At 42.8% G+C, this 24,000-nt stretch overlaps 2 protein-coding genes across 13 annotated transcripts in view; both read left to right on the top strand.

Annotated features, from left to right (window-relative positions):
- The window catches only part of arhgap27l (Rho GTPase activating protein 27, like), a 70,159-nt gene extending 56,009 nt beyond the window's left edge, over positions 1-14,150 (top strand). For all 11 annotated transcript variants that reach the window (XM_034540509.1, XM_034540506.1, XM_034540510.1 and 8 more), the window contains 6 exons: positions 382-495; positions 662-760; positions 837-914; positions 1,049-1,183; positions 11,307-11,412; positions 11,504-14,150. In XM_034540509.1, the coding sequence (XP_034396400.1) occupies positions 382-495; positions 662-760; positions 837-914; positions 1,049-1,183; positions 11,307-11,412; positions 11,504-11,681 (710 nt within the window). In that variant the 3' untranslated portion in view covers positions 11,682-14,150. The remainder of the gene's footprint in view (positions 1-381; positions 496-661; positions 761-836; positions 915-1,048; positions 1,184-11,306; positions 11,413-11,503) is intronic.
- Positions 14,151-15,698: 1,548 nt separating this feature from the next.
- ccdc103 (coiled-coil domain containing 103) lies at positions 15,699-19,667 on the top strand. 2 transcript variants are annotated; one of them, XM_034540516.1, is made up of 3 exons: positions 15,699-15,802; positions 18,944-19,092; positions 19,186-19,667. In XM_034540516.1, the coding sequence occupies exons 2-3, from the start codon at positions 18,947-18,949 to the stop codon at positions 19,286-19,288; spliced, it is 249 nt and encodes an 82-aa protein (XP_034396407.1). In that variant the 5' UTR covers positions 15,699-15,802; positions 18,944-18,946; the 3' UTR covers positions 19,289-19,667. The 2 variants fall into 2 exon arrangements, with proteins under 2 accessions (XP_034396407.1, XP_034396406.1); XM_034540515.1 differs by having other exon boundaries at positions 15,730-16,040; positions 19,186-19,347.
- Positions 19,668-24,000: the final 4,333 nt, after the last annotated feature.

Genomic DNA, 24,000 nt, shown 5'->3' with positions numbered 1-24,000 from the left:
TCTGGTTCAACTATCCTGATTACTGAAGTCTGGTTCAACTATCCTGAGTACTGAAGTCTGGTTCAACTATCCTGTGAACTGACGTCTGGCTCAAATTAACGAGATGATTTGAGGGCGGATCAGCCTTTGAGAAACCTGGATAGCCTGATGTCAATCATCTTAATTTTAGCTGGCTAATACGACATTTGATCGACTTAGTTGAGCCACGTACGAGAAATAGGGCCCTGGACTTGGCCCACAATAACACATGAGGGGGAAAAACAGAGGAGCACACACTAGGAGCAGACAGGGATCCTAACAATTATACTACTACATATGCATATAATACTACATATACTATAATCTTCATCTTCCTCTTTTTCCTCCTCTTCTGTGTTTCAGCCTCCAGGAGTTCATCATCAGACACGGAGCAGAGACGTGTTCGGACTAAACTGCGTCGTTTCCTCCAGAGGAGGCCGACACTGGAGAGCGTGAAAGAGAGAGGCTACATACGAGGTAACGCTGCAGGCTGTACATTGTTAACGTAAACATTGTTTAGGTTTTTATTATTCATTTCTTTAGGTTAAGCTTGTTTACGTTGTGAACAGTGTTTGCTTTGTTAATGTTGTTTATGTATTTATCGTTGTAAATGTTGTGAACTTAAACTTCTCTTGTTGTCCAGACAACGTGTTCGGCTGTCACCTGGATACACTCAGTCACCGAGAGAACAGCACAACACCAAGATTCATGGAGAAGTGTATCAGAGCGGTAGAGAGGAGAGGTACACACACATACACACACACGTACACACACACACACACACATACGTACACACACGTAACTGTATGTGTGTTCAGGTCTGGATGTGGACGGGATCTACAGAGTGAGTGGAAACCTGGCTGTGATCCAGAAACTGAGACACAAAGCAGATCATGGTAATTGTCCATCTGTCACTGTGTTCTCCCTGTTGTACTGGTTGTCCGTGTTGTCTCTTTTGACCCTGTTGTCCTTTTTGGACCCTGTTGTTTCTGTTGTCATCCTGTTGTACTTGTCCGTGTTGTCTCTGTAGAGGAGCAGCTGGACCTGGAGGACGGACAGTGGGAGGAGATCCATGTGATTGCTGGAGCTCTGAAGCTTTTCCTGCGTGAGCTTCCGGAACCGCTTTTCCCCTTCAGCTGCTTCGACAAGTTCATCGCTGCCATCCGTCAGTAAAGAGACATCACACACTCAGACTTGGGGACATTAAGACCTGGGGACATCAAGACCATTAAAAACTGGGGACATTAAGACTACTTGGACATTAAGACCACTGTTACAACCCGGCTCAGATACTGCAACATGGATGGGAGACCAGACGAGTTAAAAACGATAGATAGACATTTATTTAAAGAACACAACTAGCTTAAACAAATAAGCTGTAGTGTCCGCCACAGGAGAGCAGCCAGCCAGTCAAGGGAGCCCCTCTGTCTTCAGGTGTTTCTTCTTCATAGCAGAGCCCTCCAGGCTCAGGTGTGGCTCATCAGCTGATGAACAGCCTGAAAGACAAAGCAAACAGGACCCAGACCCCTAGTGGAAGGGAGGGGTCGTCACAACCACTAAGACCTGGGGGACCTAACCCTGGGAACATTAAGACCACTAAAACCTGGGGACATCTAAACTACTAAGGCCTTGGGACATTAAGACCTGGGGTCATTAATTCAATTCAATTCAGTTTATTTTGTATAGCCCAATATCACAAATTTGCCTCAGAGGGCTTTACAATCTGTACACATACGACATCCCTGACCTTTGACCTCACATCGGATCAGGAAAAACTCCCCAAAAATAACCTTTGACAGGGAAAAAAGGGAAGAAACCTTCAGGAGAGCAACAGAGGAGGATCCCTCTCCCCGGATGGACAGAAGAATAGATGTCATGTGTACAGAATTGTTACGCCCGGCCTAGGGGAGCTAGAGCGTAGCATACAGACGGGTCTCCCCACCTCCCAAATTAGGACCAATGCTGCAGTTTGTAAGGTACAATAGTAGTTTATTGTGTCATCATTCCTTCAGGCCCAAAATAACAAACAAAACAATCTGAGCAATTCAGACCACAAAAGAAACAAAAGAAAGTACAGGTGTCTTACCTATTTCCCTACCCGAAAACAGGGTTAAACAAAAAGGGCTTCTCACCCCTACCGACACCCTATCTAACCCCACCACCCAAAAACAAGTGTTGTGCAGCATGGCCCGGTTGGAAGCTGGAGAGAGAGAGACGGCCCCCACAGGTTCCCTCTTGAACTGCCGTCCAATCACCTGCAATTAGAAGGCACAAGGCAAGGCACAAAACAAAGCAAAACATGTCATAGCACCCCCCCAGGCAGGGAGGTGAACAGTATCAAGGGAGGCTTTTTACCCTGGGTCATAACAAGAATGAACAGCATTACAGAGTTACATTACATACTAATTGATCTCTGAGGTGTTCAGGGCCAGTAAAATAACTTCAGTTTTGTCTGAGTTTAACATCAGGAAGTTGCAGGTCATCCATGTTTTTATGTCTTTAAGACATTCTTGAATTTTAGCGAGCTGGTTGGTCTCCTCTGGTTTGATCGATAGATATAATTGAGTATCGTCTGCATAGCAATGAAAGTTTATGGAGCGTTTCCTGATAATGTTGCCCAAAGGAAGCATATATAAGGTAAATAAAATTGGTCCAAGCACAGAACCTTGTGGAACTCCGTGATTAACGTTGGTGGTCATTGAGGCTTCATCGTTTACAAACTGAGATCTGATAAATAGGATTTAAACCAACTTAGTGCGGTACCTGAAATGCCAATCGACTGATCCAGTCTCTGTAATTGGATGTCATGATCAATGGTGTCGAACGCAGCACTAAGGTCTAACAAGACCAGTACAGAGATGAGTCCTTTATCAGCACTAAGGTCTAACAAGACCAGTACAGAGATGAGTCCTTTATCAGCACTAAGGTCTATTAATACCAGTACGGAGATGAGTCCTTTATCAGCACTAAGGTCTAACAAGACCAGTAAGGAGATGAGTCCTTTATCAGCACTATGGTCTAATAAGACCAGTACAGAGATGAGTCCTTTATCAGCACTAAGATCTAACAAGACCAGTACAGAGATGAGTCCTTTATCAGCACTAAGATCTAACAAGACCAGTACAGAGATGAGTCCTTTATCAGCACTAAGGTCTAACAAGACCAGTACAGAGATGAGTCCTTTATCAGCACTAAGATCTAACAAGACCAGTACAGAGATGAGTCCTTTATCAGCACTAAGATCTAACAAGACCAGTACAGAGATGAGTCCTTTATCAGCACTAAGATCTAACAAGACCAGTACAGAGATGAGCCCTTTATCTGATGCATTAGGAGGATTAAAGGCAACACGTCTTGAATCAGCCTTGTTGGGATGGGGTCCAAGAGACAGGTAGACGGTTTAGAAGTAGAAACCGTTGAGGACAATTGGTCTAGGTTAATGGGAGAAAAGGTATCCAAATATACACCAGGGCATATAGCCGTTTCCAAGGCAACGCCACTTGAGGACAGATCGGCAGTAGTTGAGGGCAAGAGATCATCAATCTTGCCTCTAATAGTTAGAATCTTTTCATGAAGTCATTACTACTGAGGTCTATAGGAATATACGGCCCCAAAGAGGTACTACTACTACTCCTACTACTACTACTACTACTACTGAGGTCTATAGGAATATACGGCCCCAAAGAGGTACTACTACTACTACTACTCCTACTACTACTACTACTGAGGTCTATAGGAATATACGGCCCCAAAGAGGTACTACTACTACTACTACTACTACTCCTACTACTACTACTACTACTACTACTGAGGTCTATAGGAATATACGGCCCCAAAGAGGTACTACTACTACTACTACTACTACTACTACTACTACTACTGAGGTCTATAGGAATATACTGCCCCAAAGAGGTACTACTACTCCTACTACTACTACTACTACTACTACTACTACTACTACTACTACTGAGGTCTATAGGAATACACAGCTCCACATAGCTACTACTACTACTACTACTACTACTACTACTACTACTACTACTACTACTACTACTACTACTACTACTACTACTGAGGTATATAGGAATACACAGCTCCACATAGCTACTACTACTACTACTACTACTACTACTACTACTACTACTACTACCACTACTACTACTACTACTACTACTACTACTGAGGTCTATAGGAATATACGGCCCCAAAGAGGTACTACTACTACTCCTACTACTACTACTACTACTACTACTACTACTACTCCTACTACTACTACTACTACTACTACTGCCACTACTCCTACTACTACTACTACTACTACTACTACTACTGCCACTACTCCTACTACTACTCCTACTACTACTACTACTACTACTACTACTACTACTACTACTACTACTGCCACTACTACTACTACTACTACTACTACCACTACCACTACTACTACTACTACTACTACTACCACTACTACTACTACTACTACTACTAATGAGGTCTATAGGAATATACGGCCCCAAAGAGGTACTACTACTACTCCTACTACTCCTACTACTACTACTACTACTACTACTACTACTACTACTACTGCCACTACTACTACTACTACTACTACCACTACCACTACCACTACTACTACTACTACTACTGAGGTCTATAGGAATATACGGCCCCACAGAGCTACTACTACTACTCCTACTACTAGTACTACTACTACTACTACCACTACTACTACTGAGGTCTATAGGAATACACGGCTCCACAGAGCTGTGACTCTCTGTCAGCCTGGCTACAGTGATAAAGAGAACCCTGGGGTTGTTCTTATTTTTCTCTATAACTGATGAGTAATAGGCTGCTCTGGCATTACGGAGAGCCTTTTTATATGTTTTAAGACTATCTCTCCAAACTAAGCGTGATTCTTCCAGATTGGTGGAACGCCATATACTTTAAAGCTTTCGTGAAGTTTGCTTTAGGTCGCGGGTCGGAGGGTTCTACCAGGGAGCAAACCTCCTTTGTCTCACTGTCTTTTTCTTCAGAGGGGCTATCAAGTCTAGTGTCATTCTCAGTGAGCCTGTAGCACTATCGACAAGATGATCAATCTGGGACGGACTAAAGTTAGCACAGGAGTCCTCCGTCACATTGAGACGTGGTATTGAATCAAATGCAGAAGGAATCTCTTCTTTAAATGTAGCTACAGCACTGTCAGTTAGACATCTGGTGTAGAAACCTTTGACTAACGGTGTATACTCCGGGAGTATAAACTCAAAAGTTATGAGGTAATGGTCTGACAGAAGAGGGTTCTGTGGCAAGACCTCCAAATGCTCAATGTCAATGCCATATGCAAGAACAAGGTGGAGGGTGTGGCCAAAGCAGTGAGTGGGTTTCTGTACTCTCTGACAGAAGCCAATCGAGTCCAACAATGAGATAAATGCAGTACTAAGGCAATCATTATCAACATCCACATGAATATTAAAATCTCCTACAATAATAACCTTATCAGTTTTAAGGACTAAACTTGATATAAACTCTGAACATTCAGATATAAATTCTGAATATGGACCTGGTGGCCGGTACAGTATAACAAATATAATTGGCTGTAATGTTTTCCAGGTTGGATGTGAAAGACTAAGAACAAGGCTTTCAAATGAGTTGTAGTTTAGTTTAGGTTTAGGATTCATTAATAGGCTTGAGTCAAAGATGGCTGCTACTCCACCTTCTCGGCCGGTGCCTCGAGGAATGTGAGTATTAATATGACTTGGAGGAGTTGATTCATTTAGGCTGACATATTCTTCATGGCTCAGCCAGGTTTCAGTAAGAGTTAAGGTTAAGGGTGGGTAACTGCTCCAATGGAAGTGCAGAGAAGGGTGGAAGACTACAACTCTGCTTCTGCTTCCTGATCTGAACTCTGGGTCATGGATTAAGTCTGTTCGCAGAAATGAGCAGAAATGAGACGCGCTCCATCCCAAGTGGGATGAATGCCGTCTCGACTCATCAGATCAGGCTTTCCCCAGAAAGTCTGCCAGTTATCTATGTAGCCCACATTGTTTGCTGGGCACCACCTGGACAACCAGCGGTTGAATGACGACATGCGGCTATACATGTCATCATTGATCAGATTGGGGAGAGGGCCAGAGAAAACTACGGTGTCCGACATTCAATTCAATTCAGTTTATTTTGTATAGCCCAATATCACAAATTACAAATTTGCCTCAGAGGGCTTTACAATCTGTACACATACGACATCCCTGTCCCAGGACCTCACATCGAATCAGGAAAAACTCCCCAAAAATAACCTTTCACAGGGAAAAAAGGGAAGAAACCTTCAGGAGAGCAACAGAGGAGGATCCCTCTCCCCGGATGGACAGAAGCAATAGATGTCATGTGTACAGAATGAACAGCATTTACAAAGTTACATAAACACATTACATGAATATGACAATGTATGAATGGAACTCCAATCCATGAAACAGAAGGAGGTAGAGAGGAGGGGGCGGGGCATCAGCAGGGCCAAGGTGGGAGGCCGGCTCACCAGGCATCAGACATCTCCAGGTCCAATGGACCCTATGAGACGTGAAGTCACAACGACTCCGGGGAGGAAGCAGAGTTAATAAGGTGCAATGGAGAGATGTAAATGTATCCATAAGGAGAGAGAGAAGAGGAGAGAGGTGCTCAGTGTATCCTAAAACATCCCCCAGCAGCCTATAAGCCTATAGCAGCATATCAAGGGGCTCGACCAGGGCAAACCTGATTCAGCCCTAACTATAAGCACTATCAAACAGGAAAGTCTTAAGTCTATTCTTGAATGAGGTGACTGTGTCTGCCTCCCGGACTGAAAGTGGAAGCTGGTTCCATAAAAGAGGAGCTTGATAACTGAAGGCTCTTGCTCCCATCCTACTTTTTAGGACTCTAGGAACCACAAGTAGCCCCGCATTTAGTGAGCGCAGCTCTCTAGTGGGGCAATATGGTACTACAAGCTCCTTAAGATATGATGGTGCATCACCAATCAAGGCTTTGTAGGTGAGGAGAAGAATTTTAAATGTGATTCTTGATTTTACAGGGAGCCAGTGCAGCGCAGCTAATACAGGAGTAATGTGATCTCTTTTCTTAGTTTTTGTAAGTACACGAGCTGCAGCATTCTGGATCAACTGGAGGGATTTAAGAGACTTATTAGGGCAGCCTGATAATAAGGAGTTGCAGTAATCTAGTCTGGAAGTAACAAACGCGTGAACCAGCTTTTCTGCATCTTTTTGAGACAAGATGTGCCTGATTTTTGAAATGTTACGTAGATGAAAAAATGCAATCCTTGAGATTTGCTTAACGTGGAGTTAAAGGACAAGTCTCGGTCAAAGATAACGCCTAGATTCTTTACAGTGGTGTTGGATGCGAGGGAAATGCCATCTACAGAAACCACATCACCAGATAATTGATCTCTGAGGTGTTCAGGGCTGAGTAAAATAACTTCAGTTTTGTCTGAGTTTAACATCAGGAAGTTGCAGGTCATCCATGTTTTTATGTCTTTAAGACATTCTTGAATTTTAGCGAGCTGGTTGGTCTCCTCTGGTTTGATCGATAGATATAATTGAGTATCGTCTGCATAGCAATGAAAGTTTATGCAGTGTTTCCTGATAATATTGCCCAAAGGAAGCATATATAAGGTAAATAAAATTGGTCCAAGCACAGAACCTTGTGGAACTCCTTGATTAACGTTGGTGGTCATTGAGGCTTCATCGTTTACAAATACAAATTGAGATCGATCTGATAAATAGGATTTAAACCAACTTAGTGCGGTACCTGAAATGCCAATCGACTGATCCAGTCTCTGTAATAGGATGTCATGATCAATGGTGTCGAACGCAGCACTAAGGTCTAATAATACCAGTACGGAGATGAGTCCTTTATCTGATGCAATTAGGAGGTCATTTGTAATTTTCACCAGTGCTGTCTCTGTGCTGTGGTGTTTTCTAAATCCTGACTGAAACTCCTCAAATAAACTATTCTGATGTAGGAAGTCGCACAACTGATTTGCGACTACTTTCTCAAGGATCTTAGAGAGGAAGGGAAGGTTAGAGATCGGTCTGTAGTTAGCCAACACCTCTGGATTAAGAGTGGGCTTTTTCAGGAGAGGTTTAATTACAGCTACTTTGAAGGAATGTGTTACATGGCCTGTTAGCAAAGACACATTAACAATATCCAGCAGAGAGGTGCCAATTAAAGGCAACACGTCTTTAAGCAGCCTCGTTGGGATGGGGTCTAAGAGACAGGTAGACGGTTTAGAAGTAGAAACCATTGAGGACAATTGGTCTAGGTTAATGGGAGAAAAGCTATCCAAATATACACCAGGGCATACAGCCGTTTCCAAGGCCACTCCTCCTGATGACAGATCGGTAGTAGTTAAGGGCAAGAGAGCATCAATCTTGCCTCTAATAGTTAAAATCTTTTCATTGAAGAAGTTCATGAAGTCATTACTACTGAGGTCTATAGGAATACACGGCTCCACAGAGCTGTGACTCTCTGTCAGCCTGGCTACAGTGCTAAAGAGAACCCTGGGGTTGTTCTTATTTTTCTCTATTATTGATGAGTAATAGGCTGCTCTGGCATTACGGAGAGCCTTTTTATATGTTTTAAGACTATCTCGCCAAACTAAGCGTGATTCTTCCAGATTGGTGGAACGCCATATGCTTTCAAGCTTTCGTGAAGTTTGCTTTAGGTTGCGGGTCTGAGGGTTATACCAGGGAGCAAACCTCCTTTGCCTCACTGTCTTTTTCTTCAGTGGGGCTATCAAGTCTAGTGTCATTCTCAGTGAGCCTGTAGCACTATCGACAATATGATCAATCTGGGACGGACTAAAGTTAGCACAGGAGTCCTCCGTCACATTGAGACGTGGTATTGAATCAAATGCAGAAGGAATCGCTTCTATAAATTTAGCTACAGCACTGTCAGTTAGACATCTGGTGTAGAAACTTTTGACTAACGGTGTATACTCGGGGAGTATAAACTCAAAAGTTATGAGGTAATGGTCTGACAGAAGAGGGTTCTGTGGGAAGACCTCCAAATGCTCAATGTCAATGCCATATGTAAGAACAAGGTCGAGGGTGTGGCCAAAGCAGTGAGTGGGTTTCTGTACTCTCTGACAGAAGCCAATCGAGTCCAACAATGAGATAAATGCAGTACTAAGGCAATCATTGTCAATATCCACATGAATATTAAAATCTCCTACAATAATAACCTTATCAGTTTTAAGGACTAAACTTGATAAACACTCAGAAAATTCAGATATAAATTCTGAATATGGACCTGGTGGCCGGTACAGTATAACAAATATAATTGGCTGTAATGTTTTCCAGGTTGGATGTGAAAGACTAAGAACAAGGCTTTCAAATGAGTTGTAGTTTAGTTTAGGTTTAGGATTCATTAATAGACTTGAGTCAAAGATGGCTGCTACTCCACCTCCTCGGCCGGTGCCTCGAGGAATGTGAGTATTAATATGACTTGGAGGAGTTGATTCATTTAGGTTGACATATTCGTCATGCCTCAGCCAGGTTTCAGTAAGACACAATAAATCAATGTGATTGTCTGATATTAAATCATTTACTAATACAGCTTTAGATGACAGAGATCTAATATTTAGGAGTCCACATTTAATTATCTTCTTTTGTTGCACTGTGGCAGTAGTGATGTTAACCTTTATGAGGTTATTTTGTATGACTCCTCTTCTGGTTACTTTTGATTTAATTAATTTAAGTGGCCGTGGGACAGACACAGTCTCTATAGAGTTAAGCTTAAGGGTGGGTAACTGCTCGAATGGAAGAGCAGAGAAGGGTGGAAGACTACAACTCTGCTTCTGCTTCCTGATCTGAACTCTGGATCATGGATTAAGTCCGCTAATCAACTTCGCCATGTTCGCAGAAATGAGACGCGCTCCATCCCAAGTGGGATGAATGCCGTCTGGACTCATCAGATCAGGCTTTCCCCAGAAAGTCCTCCAGTTATCTATGTAGCCCACATTGTTTGCTGGGCACCACCTGGACAACCAGCGGTTGAATGACGACATGCGGCTATACATGTCATCATTGATCAGATTGGGGAGAGGGCCAGAGAAAACTACGGTGTCCGACATTGTCTTGGCATAAGTACACACCGATTCCACATTAATTTTAGTGACCTCCGACCGCCGCAGTCGGGAGTCATTACCGCCGGCGTGTATTATAATCTTACTGTAACTACGCTCATCTTTAGCCAGCAGTTTTAAACAAGATTCAATGTCGCCCGCTCTGGCCCCCGGGATGCATATGACTTTGGTCCCTGGCTTCCCTATCTTCACGTTTCTGACTATGGAGCTACCTATAACCAGAGTGGGTTTCTCAGCGGGTGCGTCGCTGAGTGGGGAAAACTGGTTCGAAACGTGAAGAGGTTGGCAGTGCTCAGTGGGCTTCTGTTTAGACTTAAAACCCCTTCGAACAGTCACCCAGCCATCCGGCTGCTCGGGGGCTGCCGGGGGACAGCTAACAGAGGCTAAAGCTAAAGGCCCCGCGCCGGCTATGGGGGGTGGCGAGCTAACTAGCGTAACTGTCTGAGCTTCGATGGTGCGGAGCCGTGCATCTAACCCACTTAGAACTGCCTCCAACCTAGCAAATGAACTACACTTGTTGCATGTACCGTTATCATTAAGGGAGACAGAGGAATAGCTCTACATGAGACACTCTGAGCAAGAGGGAGAAGGAGGGGGAGAGGAAGACATTGCTAGCTGCTAAGCTGGCAACAGGAAGTGATGCAATACGCTTACCGGAAGAGAGAGATGATGATTAAGACCTCTAAGATTGTGGGACATTTAAACCACTAAGACCACGGGATATTTAAACCAGTAAGAACACTGGACATTTACACCACTAAGACCAGGGGACATTTAAACCACTAAGACCATGGGAAATTTAAACCACTAAGACCAAGGGACATTTAAACCACTAAGACCATGGGACATTTAAACCACTAAGACCAAGGGACATTTACACCACTAAGACCAAGGGACATTTAAACCACTAAGACCATGGGAAATTTAAACCACTAAGACCAAGGGACATTTAAACCACTAAGACCATGGGACATTTAAACCACTAAGACCAAGGGACATTTAAACCACTAAGACCACGGGACATTTAAACCACTAAGACCAAGGGACATTTAAACCACTAAGACCACAGGACATTTAAATCAGTAAGACCAGGGGACATTTAAACCAGTAAGACCAGGGGACATGTAAACCAGTACCAGTATGTGTGCTTATGTCCCTACAGAGGTTCAGGACTACAGCCAGAAAGTCTCCTACATGAAGGACCTGGTTAGCTCTCTGCCTCTGCCGAACCACGACACCATGGAGCTGCTGTTCAAACACCTGCGCAGGTGAGAAAGACTGCTCACCTTTTCTGACCTCTACCTGTGAATCTGGTTCCCCCTGAAACAGGAACTTATGTTGCCGGGTCTGTCTCTGCAGGGTGATCGAGCACAAGGAGTCCAACAGGATGTCGTTCCAGAGCGTCGGCATTGTGTTTGGCCCCACGTTGCTCCGCCCTCAGACCGAGTCCTCCAACATGACGATCCACATGGTGTTCCAGAGTCAGATAGTGGAGCTCATGCTCAAAGAGTTCCATGCCGTCTTCTCCCAGCGGTAGGGGGGACTTCCTGGAGTTCCTCTGACTGTAAGACCTCCTGGAAGCCCTCCAAACATCAGGAAACCTGCTGAAAGACTTCTAACGTGTCGGAGAACCTTTTCAACCTTTGAACCTAATCATCTCCTCCTCTCTGATCCAAGTTCCCCGGAGTTTGAACCTGGAATGTGCTTGCTGGAATGTGCTGGCCTCTTTCTAACGGCTGTGCCTTAAACTATCCAAGTAGATCTTGAGTGGAACCACCTAGAACATATTTTCTTGGCCCCTCCATACATCAGGACCAAAAACCATGACTGGGGATTACAAGTGGAACCAGCTGGCTTCACCGGGTACCTCTCTAACTACTGCACCTGAAAGGGAGTGGAACTGTCTAGAACGCTGGACTGGTTTCGTTATCTTAAACGTGAGCCATGTTATAATGCAAAAGACCAACAGCAACTTAAACAAACCACATAATCCATTTTATAGTAAATCTGTTCCGAGTTTTATAAAAGCATGGTCATCAGAATTTATGGAAGTATGTAGAACCTTGGAACCTTTCAAGGCAACAGACCAAACAAAACTTACTTACTGAGGTACCTTAAACAAACTCAATATCTCACTTTGAGGAACAACTGTCCCAAAAACTTTTAGAACTCTTTGGACCCAAAAATCACCTCCTCCTTTTTAAAATTGGGTTGACATTTAAATTCAAGGGGTGTTGAACATGTTAAGGACATAATGCTCTCATAACAGGATCACCAGGTCTTTTATAACAGTCAGACCCTGAATGAAACCACCTAGAACCCTGGACTGGTTCTGAAACCTTAACCAGCACCTCCACTTTGCTTTCAAGACAACAGACCAAACAAAACACATCTACTTGGCACATGAATACAACCCAGAACCCAACATCTCACTTGGAGATAGAGAACTATCCAAACAGGTTCCAGATCCTTTTGGAACATTATAGAACTCTGCCACCAACCATCATCTGACCCAGATGGAACCACCTAAGCCAGCGGTTCTAAGAGACAAGTTGGAATATCACAACAGACCAACAGATCGTCGGCGCTTTGCAACTGAAAAACACATGAAACCTCTCAAGAATCTTCACAACTTTGAACCTTCAGGACCCATCCGTCTCCAGGGATTCTGCATGTGCTGCGCGGTTTTTAAGGAAAGTTCCAGGTATTCAAAGGTCTCAGGAGTTAATTAACAGAACTAATCAGCCAAGAAAAAAACTCTTCAGAACCAAAGAAACATCGTACACAAAACAAGATTTACACAATTTCTGTAGAACCTCAAATGTTGTTCTCGACTTCCTGAACCCAACCAGCCAGTGATGCCTCGATGCTGAGGTTCTAGCTGTTTTTTGATCAGACTGTCCTCTCTGTCCTTTCTGACCTCTCTGTCCTTATTGTCCTCTCTGTCCGTATTGTCCTCTATGGCCTTATTGTCCTCTCTGTCTTCTCTGTCCTTATTGTCCTCTCTGTCCTCTCTGTCCTTATTGTCCTCTCTGTCCTTATTATCCTCTCTGTCCTTATTATCCTCTCTGTCCGTATTGTCCTTATTGTCCTCTCTGTCCTTATTGTCCTCTCTGTCCGTATTGTCCTCTATGGCCTTATTGTCCTCTCTGTCCGTATTGTCCTTATTGTCCTCTCTGTCCGTATTGTCCTTATTGTCCTCTCTGTCCGTATTGGCCTTATTGTCCTCTCTGTCCGTATTGTCCTTATTGTCCTCTCTGTCCGTATTGTCCTTATTGTCCTCTCTGTCCTTATTGTCCTCTCTGTCCATATTGTCCTCTATGGCCTTATTGTCCTCTCTGTCCGTATTGTCCTCTCTGTCCGTATTGTCCTTATTGTCCTCTCTGTCCGTATTGTCCTCTATGGCCTTATTGTCCTCTCTGTCCGTATTGTCCTTATTGTCCTCTCTGTCCGTATTGTCCTCTATGGCCTTATTGTCCTCTCTGTCCGTATTGTCCTTATTGTCCGTTCTGTCCTCTCTGTCCATATTGTCTTCTCTGTCCTTATTGTCCTTTCTGTCCTCTATGTCCTCTCTTTCCTTATTGTCCTCTCTGTCCTACCTGCACACTTCTACCGATGCAGAGTGCAACTTGGTTTGAACTTTGGGTCTGAAGGACCGACGTCAGAGTGCACAGGATTCAACTGGAATGGCAGGAGAAGAACCAACCAATCACAATCCATTTAAAACACCTGAAAGGAAGATATGCCAAAGGGAGCTCTTCTGTGTCCATACTTTTGATACCCTTCAGCCAATAGGCCGAAATGAGGAATCTCCTCCCTGTCCTTATGGTCTGTCCATGTTTATAACGTCTCAGTAATTCAGGAGGAGCTGATGTTCCCAGTACTGATCAATACAATCACCAGCAGTTATGCACAGAAAAGTAATTTTCCCATATTTGTTGACGCAAAGTTTCCTTCAGTTTTAAATGAATATGACATCTTCTTATTAAACACTGGATCCAAATCATGTACATTTAAGTGTTGTTTCCAAAAGAGATACAAAATAACACCAGAGAAGAAGAAGCCCTTTGTCGCAGGATGGACATGATATGAAAACAGGAAGTCTTTGTGCTATGCTAGGCTAAACACATACTACACCTATCAGTTTAAGAAGGAGCAAGAGGATTAATTACAGTGTTTCTTTAAATATGAATACACTTTAATAGAAAGTTCAGAGGACCCAGGACGTTTCGCTGAGGGACTCCACAAGTTATTAAAGACAGAAAAGCAGACTATTAATGTGTTATAAGGGATGGATTTTAGAGGAACATTTTTATTGTCAGGTGAATTTTAGAAATTATAATCTGTAAAATGCTGTATGTTTTATAGTATTGAGTTTATATGTATTACAGATATAGAACAAATTAAACATGGAAGATGAACGGATTAAATCAAATGAAACTGATCCGTGGTCGCAAGGATTTTTTAACCAGTCTCACTCACAGCTGGTTGAAGAACAATACACTGCCCGGATATGATGAGGAGTGACGTAGGATGCAGGTGGGTCCGTGTCATCATATAACTAACGGACGGACAGAGACAGATATTTGGAGAATATTTTTACAGGTGTTTAAGGGCAAAAGACCTGCGGAGGGAAAAAATAGTTTTATTAATCGACATGTTTACGTAATTTCTCCCCGTTTATTAGCTGCTTGTGTTTGTTTTGTACGTTTAGAACCACTGCGGACCTTCACACCTCCAGGAGTCTTCAGTGGTAAACTGATTCCTAAAGAACAGACCAGTTGAAAACATTTGGTTCTTTAAAGTGAAGTTAAAGATTCACATGTTAAAACTGCATTATCTCTACTCACCACCAGGGGGCGACTCCTCTGGTTGTATAGAAGTCTATGCTTCATGTGTTAAAGCTGCATTCTCTCTCCTGACCACCAGGGGGCGACTCCTCTGGTTGTATAGAAGTCTATGCTTCATGTGTTAAAGCTGCATTCTCTCTCCTGACCACCAGGGGCGGCTCCTCTGGTTGTATAGAAGTCTATGCTTCATGTGGTAAAGCTGCATTTTCTCTCCTGACCACCAGGGGACGACTCCTCTGGTTGTATAGAAGTCTATGCTTCATGTGTTAAAGCTGCATTCTCTCTCCTGACCACCAGGGGGCGACTCCTCTGGTTGTATAGAAGTCTATGCTTCATGTGTTAAAGCTGCATTCTCTCTCCTGACCACCAGGCGGTGACTCCTCTGGTTGTCTAGAAGTCCATGCGTCATGTGTTAAAGCTGCATTCTCTCCACTGACTACCAGGGGGCGACTCCTCTGGTTGTATAGAAGTCAATGCTTCATGTGGTAAAGCTGCATTCTCTCTACTGACCACCAGGGGACGACTCCTCTGGTTGTATAGAAGTCCATTGATTTAGATCAAACAGGTTCAACAGGGTTCTTTTTACATAAAACCACTTCCACAAACGGATGTTGCCCCCATGGTCCAGCAGGTGGTGGCATGAGTCCCCCACATTGAACGGGACAAGAAGGAGAAGGGTGTAGTTCCTCCTTCTCCAGCGGCGGCAGCACTCAGCTGCCAAACCCCAGAAAGATAGAAGAAGAAACAAGGAGCGGTTTAACCCGGTCCACATCCGTCTGACGTCACCGCCAACCGAGCCGACCCGGAGGTGAGACCGCTTAGATCCTCCACCTCCTTCAGAGGTTCTCTTTGGTCTAAATGAGTCTCCTGAAGCTCAAGAGTTCACCTCAGTGGCAGGAACAGTCCACAACAAAGAACAGCTGTTCACCTCATCATCATATGATATACTTCATACATGTAACGTAGTGCGCCGACCCGTCCGTCATCCCGTTGCCAAGGAGACGGTTTGTTGTTTCTGATCCACGAGGACCCTTCACCTGCTTCCGGTGAGCTTCTACACTGTGGTATTAGTACTTTAACTTCTAACAGTACTTCTACACTGTGGTATTAGTACTTTAACTACTAACAGTACTTCTACACTGTGGTATTAGTACTTTAACTACTAACAGTACTTCTACACTGTGGTATTAGTACTTTAACTTCTAACAGTACTTCTACACTGTGGTATTAGTACTTTAACTTCTAACAGTACTTCTACACTGTGGTATTAGTACTTTAACTACTAACAGTACTTCTACACTGTGGTATTAGTACTTTAACTTCTAACAGTAGGTCTACACTGTGGTATTAGTACTTTAACTTCTAACAGTACTTCTACACTGTGGTATTAGTACTTTAACTACTAACAGTACTTCTACACTGTGGTATTAGTACTTTAACTACTAACAGTACTTCTACACTGTGGTATTAGTACTTTAACTTCTAACAGTACTTCTACACTGTGGTATTAGTACTTTAACTACTAACAGTACTTCTACACTGTGGTATTAGTACTTTAACTTCTAACAGTAGGTCTACACTGTGGTATTAGTACTTTAACTACTAACAGTAGGTCTACACTGTGGTATTAGTACTTTAACTTCTAACAGTAGGTCTACACTGTGGTATTAGTACTTTAACTTCTAACAGTACTTCTACACTGTGGTATTAGTACTTTAACTACTAACAGTACTTCTACACTGTGGTATTAGTACTTTAACTTCTAACAGTAGGTCTACACTGTGGTATTAGTACTTTAACTACTAACAGTACTTCTACACTGTGGTATTAGTACTTTAACTTCTAACAGTAGGTCTACACTGTGGTATTAGTACTTTAACTACTAACAGTAGGTCTACACTGTGGTATTAGTACTTTAACTTCTAACAGTATTTCTACACTGTGGTATTAGTACTTTAACTACTAACAGTACTTCTACACTGTGGTATTAGTACTTTAACTACTAACAGTACTTCTACACTGTGGTATTAGTACTTTAACTTCTAACAGTAGGTCTACACTGTGGTATTAGTACTTTAACTACTAACAGTACTTCTACACTGTGGTATTAGTACTTTAACTTCTAACAGTAGGTCTACACTGTGGTATTAGTACTTTAACTTCTAACAGTAGGTCTACACTGTGGTATTAGTACTTTAACTACTAACAGTAGGTCTACACTGTGGTATTAGTACTTTAACTACTAACAGTAGGTCTACACTGTGGTATTAGTACTTTAACTACTAACAGTAGGTCTACACTGTGGTATTAGTACTTTAACTACTAACAGTAGGTCTACACTGTGGTATTAGTACTTTAACTACTAACAGTAGGGCTACACTGTGGTATTAGTACTTTAACTACTAACAGAGTAGTTCTACACTGTGGTATTAGTACTTTAACTACTAACAGTAGTTCTACACTGTGGTATTAGTACTTTAACTTCTAACAGTAGGTCTACACTGTGGTATTAGTACTTTAACTTCTAACAGTAGGTATTCACTGTGGTATTAGTACTTTAACTTCTAACAGTAGGTCTACACTGTGGTATTAGTACTTTAACTTCTAACAGTAGTTCTACACTGTGGTATTAGTACTTTAACTTCTAACAGTAGGTCTACACTGTGGTATTAGTACTTTAACTTCTAACAGTAGGTCTACACTGTGGTATTAGTACTTTAACTACTAACAGAGTAGTTCTACACTGTGGTATTAGTACTTTAACTTCTAACAGTAGGTCTACACTGTGGTATTAGTACTTTAACTTCTAACAGTAGGTCTACACTGTGGTATTAGTACTTTAACTTCTAACAGTAGGTCTACACTGTGGTATTAGTACTTTAACTTCTAACAGTACTTCTACACTGTGGTATTAGTACTTTAACTACTAACAGTACTTCTACACTGTGGTATTAGTACTTTAACTTCTAACAGTACTTCTACACTGTGGTATTAGTACTTTAACTTCTAACAGTAGGTCTACACTGTGGTATTAGTACTTTAACTACTAACAGTAGGTCTACACTGTGGTATTAGTACTTTAACTACTAACAGTAGGTCTACACTGTGGTATTAGTACTTTAACTACTAACAGTAGGGCTACACTGTGGTATTAGTACTTTAACTACTAACAGAGTAGTTCTACACTGTGGTATTAGTACTTTAACTTCTAACAGAGTAGGTCTACACTGTGGTATTAGTACTTTAACTTCTAACAGTAGGTCTACACTGTGGTATTAGTACTTTAACTACTAACAGAGTAGTTCTACACTGTGGTATTAGTACTTTAACTTCTAACAGTAGGTCTACACTGTGGTATTAGTACTTTAACTACTAACAGTAGGTCTACACTGTGGTATTAGTACTTTTACTACTAACAGTAGGTCTACACTGTGGTATTAGTACTTTTACTACTAACAGAGTAGTTCTACACTGTGGTATTAGTACTTTAACTTCTAACAGTAGGTCTACACTGTGGTATTAGTACTTTTACTACTAACAGAGTAGTTCTACACTGTGGTATTAGTACTTTAACTTCTAACAGAGTAGGTCTACACTGTGGTATTAGTACTTTAACTTCTAACAGTAGGTCTACACTGTGGTATTAGTACTTTAACTTCTAACAGTAGGTCTACACTGTGGTATTAGTATTTTAACGTCTAACAGTAGGTCTACACTGTGGTATTAGTACTTTAACTTCTAACAGTAGGTCTACACTGTGGTATTAGTACTTTAACTTCTAACAGTAGGTCTACACTGTGGTATTAGTACTTTTACTACTAACAGTAGTTCTACACTGTGGTATTAGTACTTTAACTTCTAACAGTAGTTCTACACTGTGGTATTAGTACTTTTACTACTAACAGAGTAGTTCTACACTGATATACCTGAACCTTTATGACGTCATCAGGTCATGGCGAGATCAGAGCATGATGTCATCGACTTCTCGGTGTTGGAGAACGAGCTGCAGGCGGCGGTCCAGTCTGAGCGGCGCCACCAGAGAGAGAACCAGGCGAAACTGAGAGCCGTCAGCCAGGGAGTCTCCTACAGTCAGTTCAGGTAGGTCCAGGTCCTGATGCCCTCCAAGTCCGGGAACTCCCTCCAGGTCCTTGACAGAGTAGCAGGCTCAGAGTGTGTGTCTGTGTCCTACAGGGACCTGGTCTTGAGCTGCCACCTGAACCCTCTGGGGAAGAACGATAAAGACGGAGCTCCTCGGAAACAGCCCTGGAACCCGGTCGCCCCGAGCAACCAGTGATGAAGTTTATCTTACTGTGATTATATTAAAACTTAAATATAAAGAAACATAATCTTTCAGTTTTCATTATTATTCTTTCATTTAAAGTACAGCTGAAAAATAAATAAATATGAATCTGATCTACAAAAAAATCTGAAGCTGTTGGTTACAGTAAGGAATACACTGGATTATTAGCAGTGGTGGCTGGCCAATAGAGGGCCACGGGGCCTGGCCCCACCCACCTTGAGCCAAAAAAGTATACAAAAATTATATATATATTAATTATATTTATAAATTATACAAGTTGTCAATATTTGTGTTTTGGAAATATGGAATATACCCAGTAATATTTGTAAAATAGGATATCTGTGCAAAATATATGGTTTTCCTGCACATCCTCTCTACCTGTCTGCATGTCTCATTTCCGCTGAGGCCGAATCGTTTTGGCCCAGAAGAGGCGGGTCTAAGAAGCAGTTTTGCCAATTAGTGATTAAAGATATAAATGAGTGATACACAATTTAGCCAACCAGCGAGCACGAGCACTTCTCTTCCAAGAAGACCCGACCCGCTAAAATCTCTCCTCCAAGACCCGTTTGAGAGAAGAACTTTGGCGGAGAAACTACAGGTAGAACAACTGGACCCAGATCAACCGGACTTAAGAAGACAACAGACTGGCTGAAAGGGAACCAGCACAGGAAGCTTCTGTAGAGACCGGTACACCAAGAAGGTTTGGAAGCTTCTGTAGAGACCGGTACACCAAGAAGGTCTGGAAGCTTCTGTAGAGACCGGTACACCAAGAAGGTCTGGAAGCTTCTGTAGAGACCGGTACACCAAGAAGGTTTGGAAGCTTCTGTAGAGACCGGTACACCAAGAAGGTCTGGAAGCTTCTGTAGAGACCGGTACACCAAGAAGGTCTGGAAGCTTCTGTAGAGACCGGTACACCAGGAAGGTTTGGAAGCTTCTGTAGAGACCGGTACACCAAGAAGGTCTGGAAGCTTCTGTAGAGACCGGTACACCAAGAAGGTTTGGAAGCTTCTGTAGAGACCGGTACACCAAGAAGGTCTGGAAGCTTCTGTAGAGACCGGTACACCAAGAAGGTCTGGAAGCTTCTGTAGAGACCGGTACACCAGGAAGGTTTGGAAGCTTCTGTAGAGACCGGTACACCAAGAAGGTTTAGAAGCTTCTGTAGAGACCGGTACACCAGGAAGGTTTGGAAGCTTCTGTAGAGACCGGTACACCAGGAAGGTTTGGAAGCTTCTGTAGAGACCGGTACACCAAGAAGGTCTGGAAGCTTCTGTAGAGACCGGTACACCAAGAAGGTCTGGAAGCTTCTGTAGAGACCGGTACACCAAGAAGGTCTGGAAGCTTCTGTAGAGACCGGTACACCAGGAAGGTCTGGAAGCTTCTGTAGAGACCGGTACACCAGGAAGGTTTAGAAGCTTCTGTAGAGACCGGTACACCAAGAAGGTTTGGAAGCTTCTGTAGAGACCGGTACACCAAGAAGGTTTGGAAGCTTCTGTAGAGACCGGTATACCAAGAAGGTTTAGAAGCTTCTGTAGAGACCGGTACACCAGGAAGGTTTGGAAGCTTCTATAGAGACCGGTACACCAGGAAGGTTTGGAAGCTTCTGTAGAGACCGGTACACCAGGAAGGTCTGGAAGCTTCTGTAGAGACCGGTACACCAGGAAGGTTTGGAAGCTTCTGTAGAGACCGGTACACCAGGAAGGTTTGGAAGCTTCTGTAGAGACCGGTACACCAAGAAGGTTTGGAAGCTTCTGTAGAGACCGGTATACCAAGAAGGTTTGGAAGCTGCTGTAGAGACCGGTACACCAAGAAGGTTTGGAAGCTTCTGTAGAGACCGGTATACCAAGAAGGTTTGGAAGCTTCTGTAGAGACCGGTACACCAAGAAGGTCTGGAAGCTTCTGTAGAGACCGGTACACCAGGAAGTACTGTTGATGTAGTACTAACAGGACTGTGGGTGTAGTACTAACAGTATTGTTGATGTAGTATCAACAGTGCTCTTGATGTAGTATTATTACTGTTGATGTAGTACTAACAGTATTGTTGATGTAGTACTGACAGTGCTGTTGATGTAGTATTATTACTGTTGATGTAGTGCTAACAGTACTGTGGATGTAGTACTAACTATTGTTGATGTAGTATTAATATTACTGTTGATGCAGTACTAACAGTATTGGTGATGTAGTACTAACAGTATTGGTGATGTAGTACTAACAGTATTGTTGATGTAGTACTAACAGTATTGTTGATGTAGTATTAACAGTATTGTTGATGTAGTATTAACAGTGCTGTTGATGTAGTATTAATATTACTGTTGATGTAGTATTAATAGTACTGTTGATGTAGTACTAACAGGACTGACCGAAGCCCTCCTTGTTGGCACTCCACACCAGGTTCAGTCATCCTCCATAACTCATCTCACCTTTGACGGTCACTAATCTGCGAGTTAGGTTTGACCCTCACCTGACCTTTAATGACCAGATAAAATACCTGTGAAAAACCTCCTTTCACCTCAAAAACATCTCCAAACTCCGCACACTTTAACCCCCTTGGATGCAGAGAAGCTCGTCCTTCATCTCCTCTAGACTGGACTACTGTAATTCACTCTTCACTGGGATCACTGGCAAGAACATCCAGAAACTGGAATAGTGCTGCCAGGATCCTGATGAGAGTCCAGAAGTATGAGCTCATAACACCTGTTCTCCACTCACTCCACTGGCTCCCCGTCTCATTCCGGATTGACTACCAATTTCTACCCATAAATGCATAAATGGACATGCACCTCCGTACCTACAAGAACTCATTACTCCCCAAACCTCCACCTGCACCCTCAGATCCACAAACAGCTCGCTCCTCCGGGTCCCCAACACCAAGCTCCGGACCAGGTCCAAAGGCTGCCCCCTAGTGATTGCTCCAGGTACCATGAGTGACCGGCCTTTTGCTTATGGAACAGTCTCCCTGACCACGTGAGGGCAACCCAGACCCTGGACTCTTTAAGACCTTTTGCTTATGGGACAGTCTCCCTGACCACCTGAGGCCAACCCAGACCCTGGACTCTTTAAGACCTTTTGCTTATGGAACAGTCTCCCTGACCACCTGAGGGCAACCCAGACCCTGGACTCTTTAAGACCTTTTGCTTATGGGACAGTCTCCCTGACCACGTGAGGGCAACCCAGACCCTGGACTCTTTAAAGACCTTTTGCTTATGGGACAGTCTCCCTGACCACCTGAGGCCAACCCAGACCCTGGACTCTTTAAAGACCTTTTGCTTATGGAACAGTCTCCCTGACCACCTGAGGCCAACCCAGACCCTGGACTCTTTAAGACCTTTTGCTTATGGAACAGTCTCCCTGACCACGTGAGGCCAACCCAGACCCTGGACTCTTTAAAGACCTTTTGCTTATGGGACAGTCTCCCTGACCACGTGAGGCCAACCCAGACCCTGGACTCTTTAAAGACCTTTTGCTTATGGGACAGTCTCCCTGACCACGTGAGGCCAACCCAGACCCTGGACTCTTTAAAGACCTTTTGCTTATGGGACAGTCTCCCTGACCACGTGAGGCCAACCCAGACCCTGGACCTTCACATATGATGAGATTTTAAGAGGTGTATTGAAATATCTGATTTTTAATTTCCAATCAAATTCTTTCCACAATTGGCTATTGATTCCTTTATGACATGTGTTGCACAGATCTTTCCATGTTTTATCTTCAATTATAACATTTAATTCCAATTCCCACTTGTCCTTGATGTTCAATGTATTTTGCTGTAAGCCTTCTTTATGTGGGAGATGTGTTTTTTAGTTGGAAAGCAGTTTTCTGCTATACTAATGAAATATTCTTCCATTACATTAAGGTTTTTTCTGACCAACTGTCTGTCTTTATGGTTTGTAATATAGTGTCTCATTTGAAGTGTATATTGCTCTTGCAGCTGAGAAAAGGATTTGAGTTCTGTTCTGTCAAATAATTGATTGATGGTTTTAAGACCTTTATCAGCCCACCGTCTAAATCCACTATCCCATGTTTTTAACTATCTACTGGCTCTATAGCACTCTGAGATTCTGTGCTTTATAAATAAAATGCATTATTATTATTATTATTAAAAAAAGTGAAGAAACCTTCAGGAGAGCAACAGAGGAGGATCCCTCTCCCCGGATGGACAGATGAATAGATGTCATGTGACCAGATGAACAGAGTTACATAAACATTCAATGAATATGACAGAAATTATGAATAACGAGTAGTAGGCATGGACCACGATCCAGATAACAGTCCTGTTGATGTAGTATTATTGTAGTGTAGTATTACATGTTATACTCCTATGAACTGTTGCTGTCGTATTAACACTACTATTATTTGTGTGTATATATATATATATATATATATATATATATATATATATATGTATGTATATATATATATATATATATATATGTATATATATATGTATATATATAATCTGTTACTGCGAGCCTTCAGGTTGATAATGAGTTATTTTCTCTGATGTGAAACAGGAAGTGGTTTGAGCTGAGCAGTTTCACACACAGAGTAGGAAACACAAGGAAGATGTCTCACTCTGACGTTATTCCAAGGAGACTAAAATCCCTCACAGTCCTACTGACGAACTGTTGGGTTCTGGAGAGGTCCTCAACTGGAGAACAGTAGTCTGTCAAGGGAGAGGGGGGAGAAGAGAGAGAGAGGAGAAAGAGGAA

This window comes from Cyclopterus lumpus, chromosome 8, assembly GCF_009769545.1.
Source record: "Cyclopterus lumpus isolate fCycLum1 chromosome 8, fCycLum1.pri, whole genome shotgun sequence".
Classification (NCBI taxonomy): Eukaryota; Metazoa; Chordata; class Actinopteri; order Perciformes; family Cyclopteridae; genus Cyclopterus; species Cyclopterus lumpus.
The sequence above is the reverse complement of the archived record's forward strand: the minus strand, read 5'-3'. Positions and strand labels throughout refer to the sequence as shown.

Bases quoted from the DNA above. Each gene is read 5' to 3' on its own strand.
- ccdc103 (XM_034540516.1), top strand. From the start codon at position 18,947: ATGGCGAGATCAGAGCATGATGTCATCGACTTCTCGGTGTTGGAGAAC. The intron at 19,093-19,185 runs GTAGGTCCAGGT...TGTGTCCTACAG, and splicing joins GTCTCCTACAGTCAGTTCAG to GGACCTGGTCTTGAGCTGCC.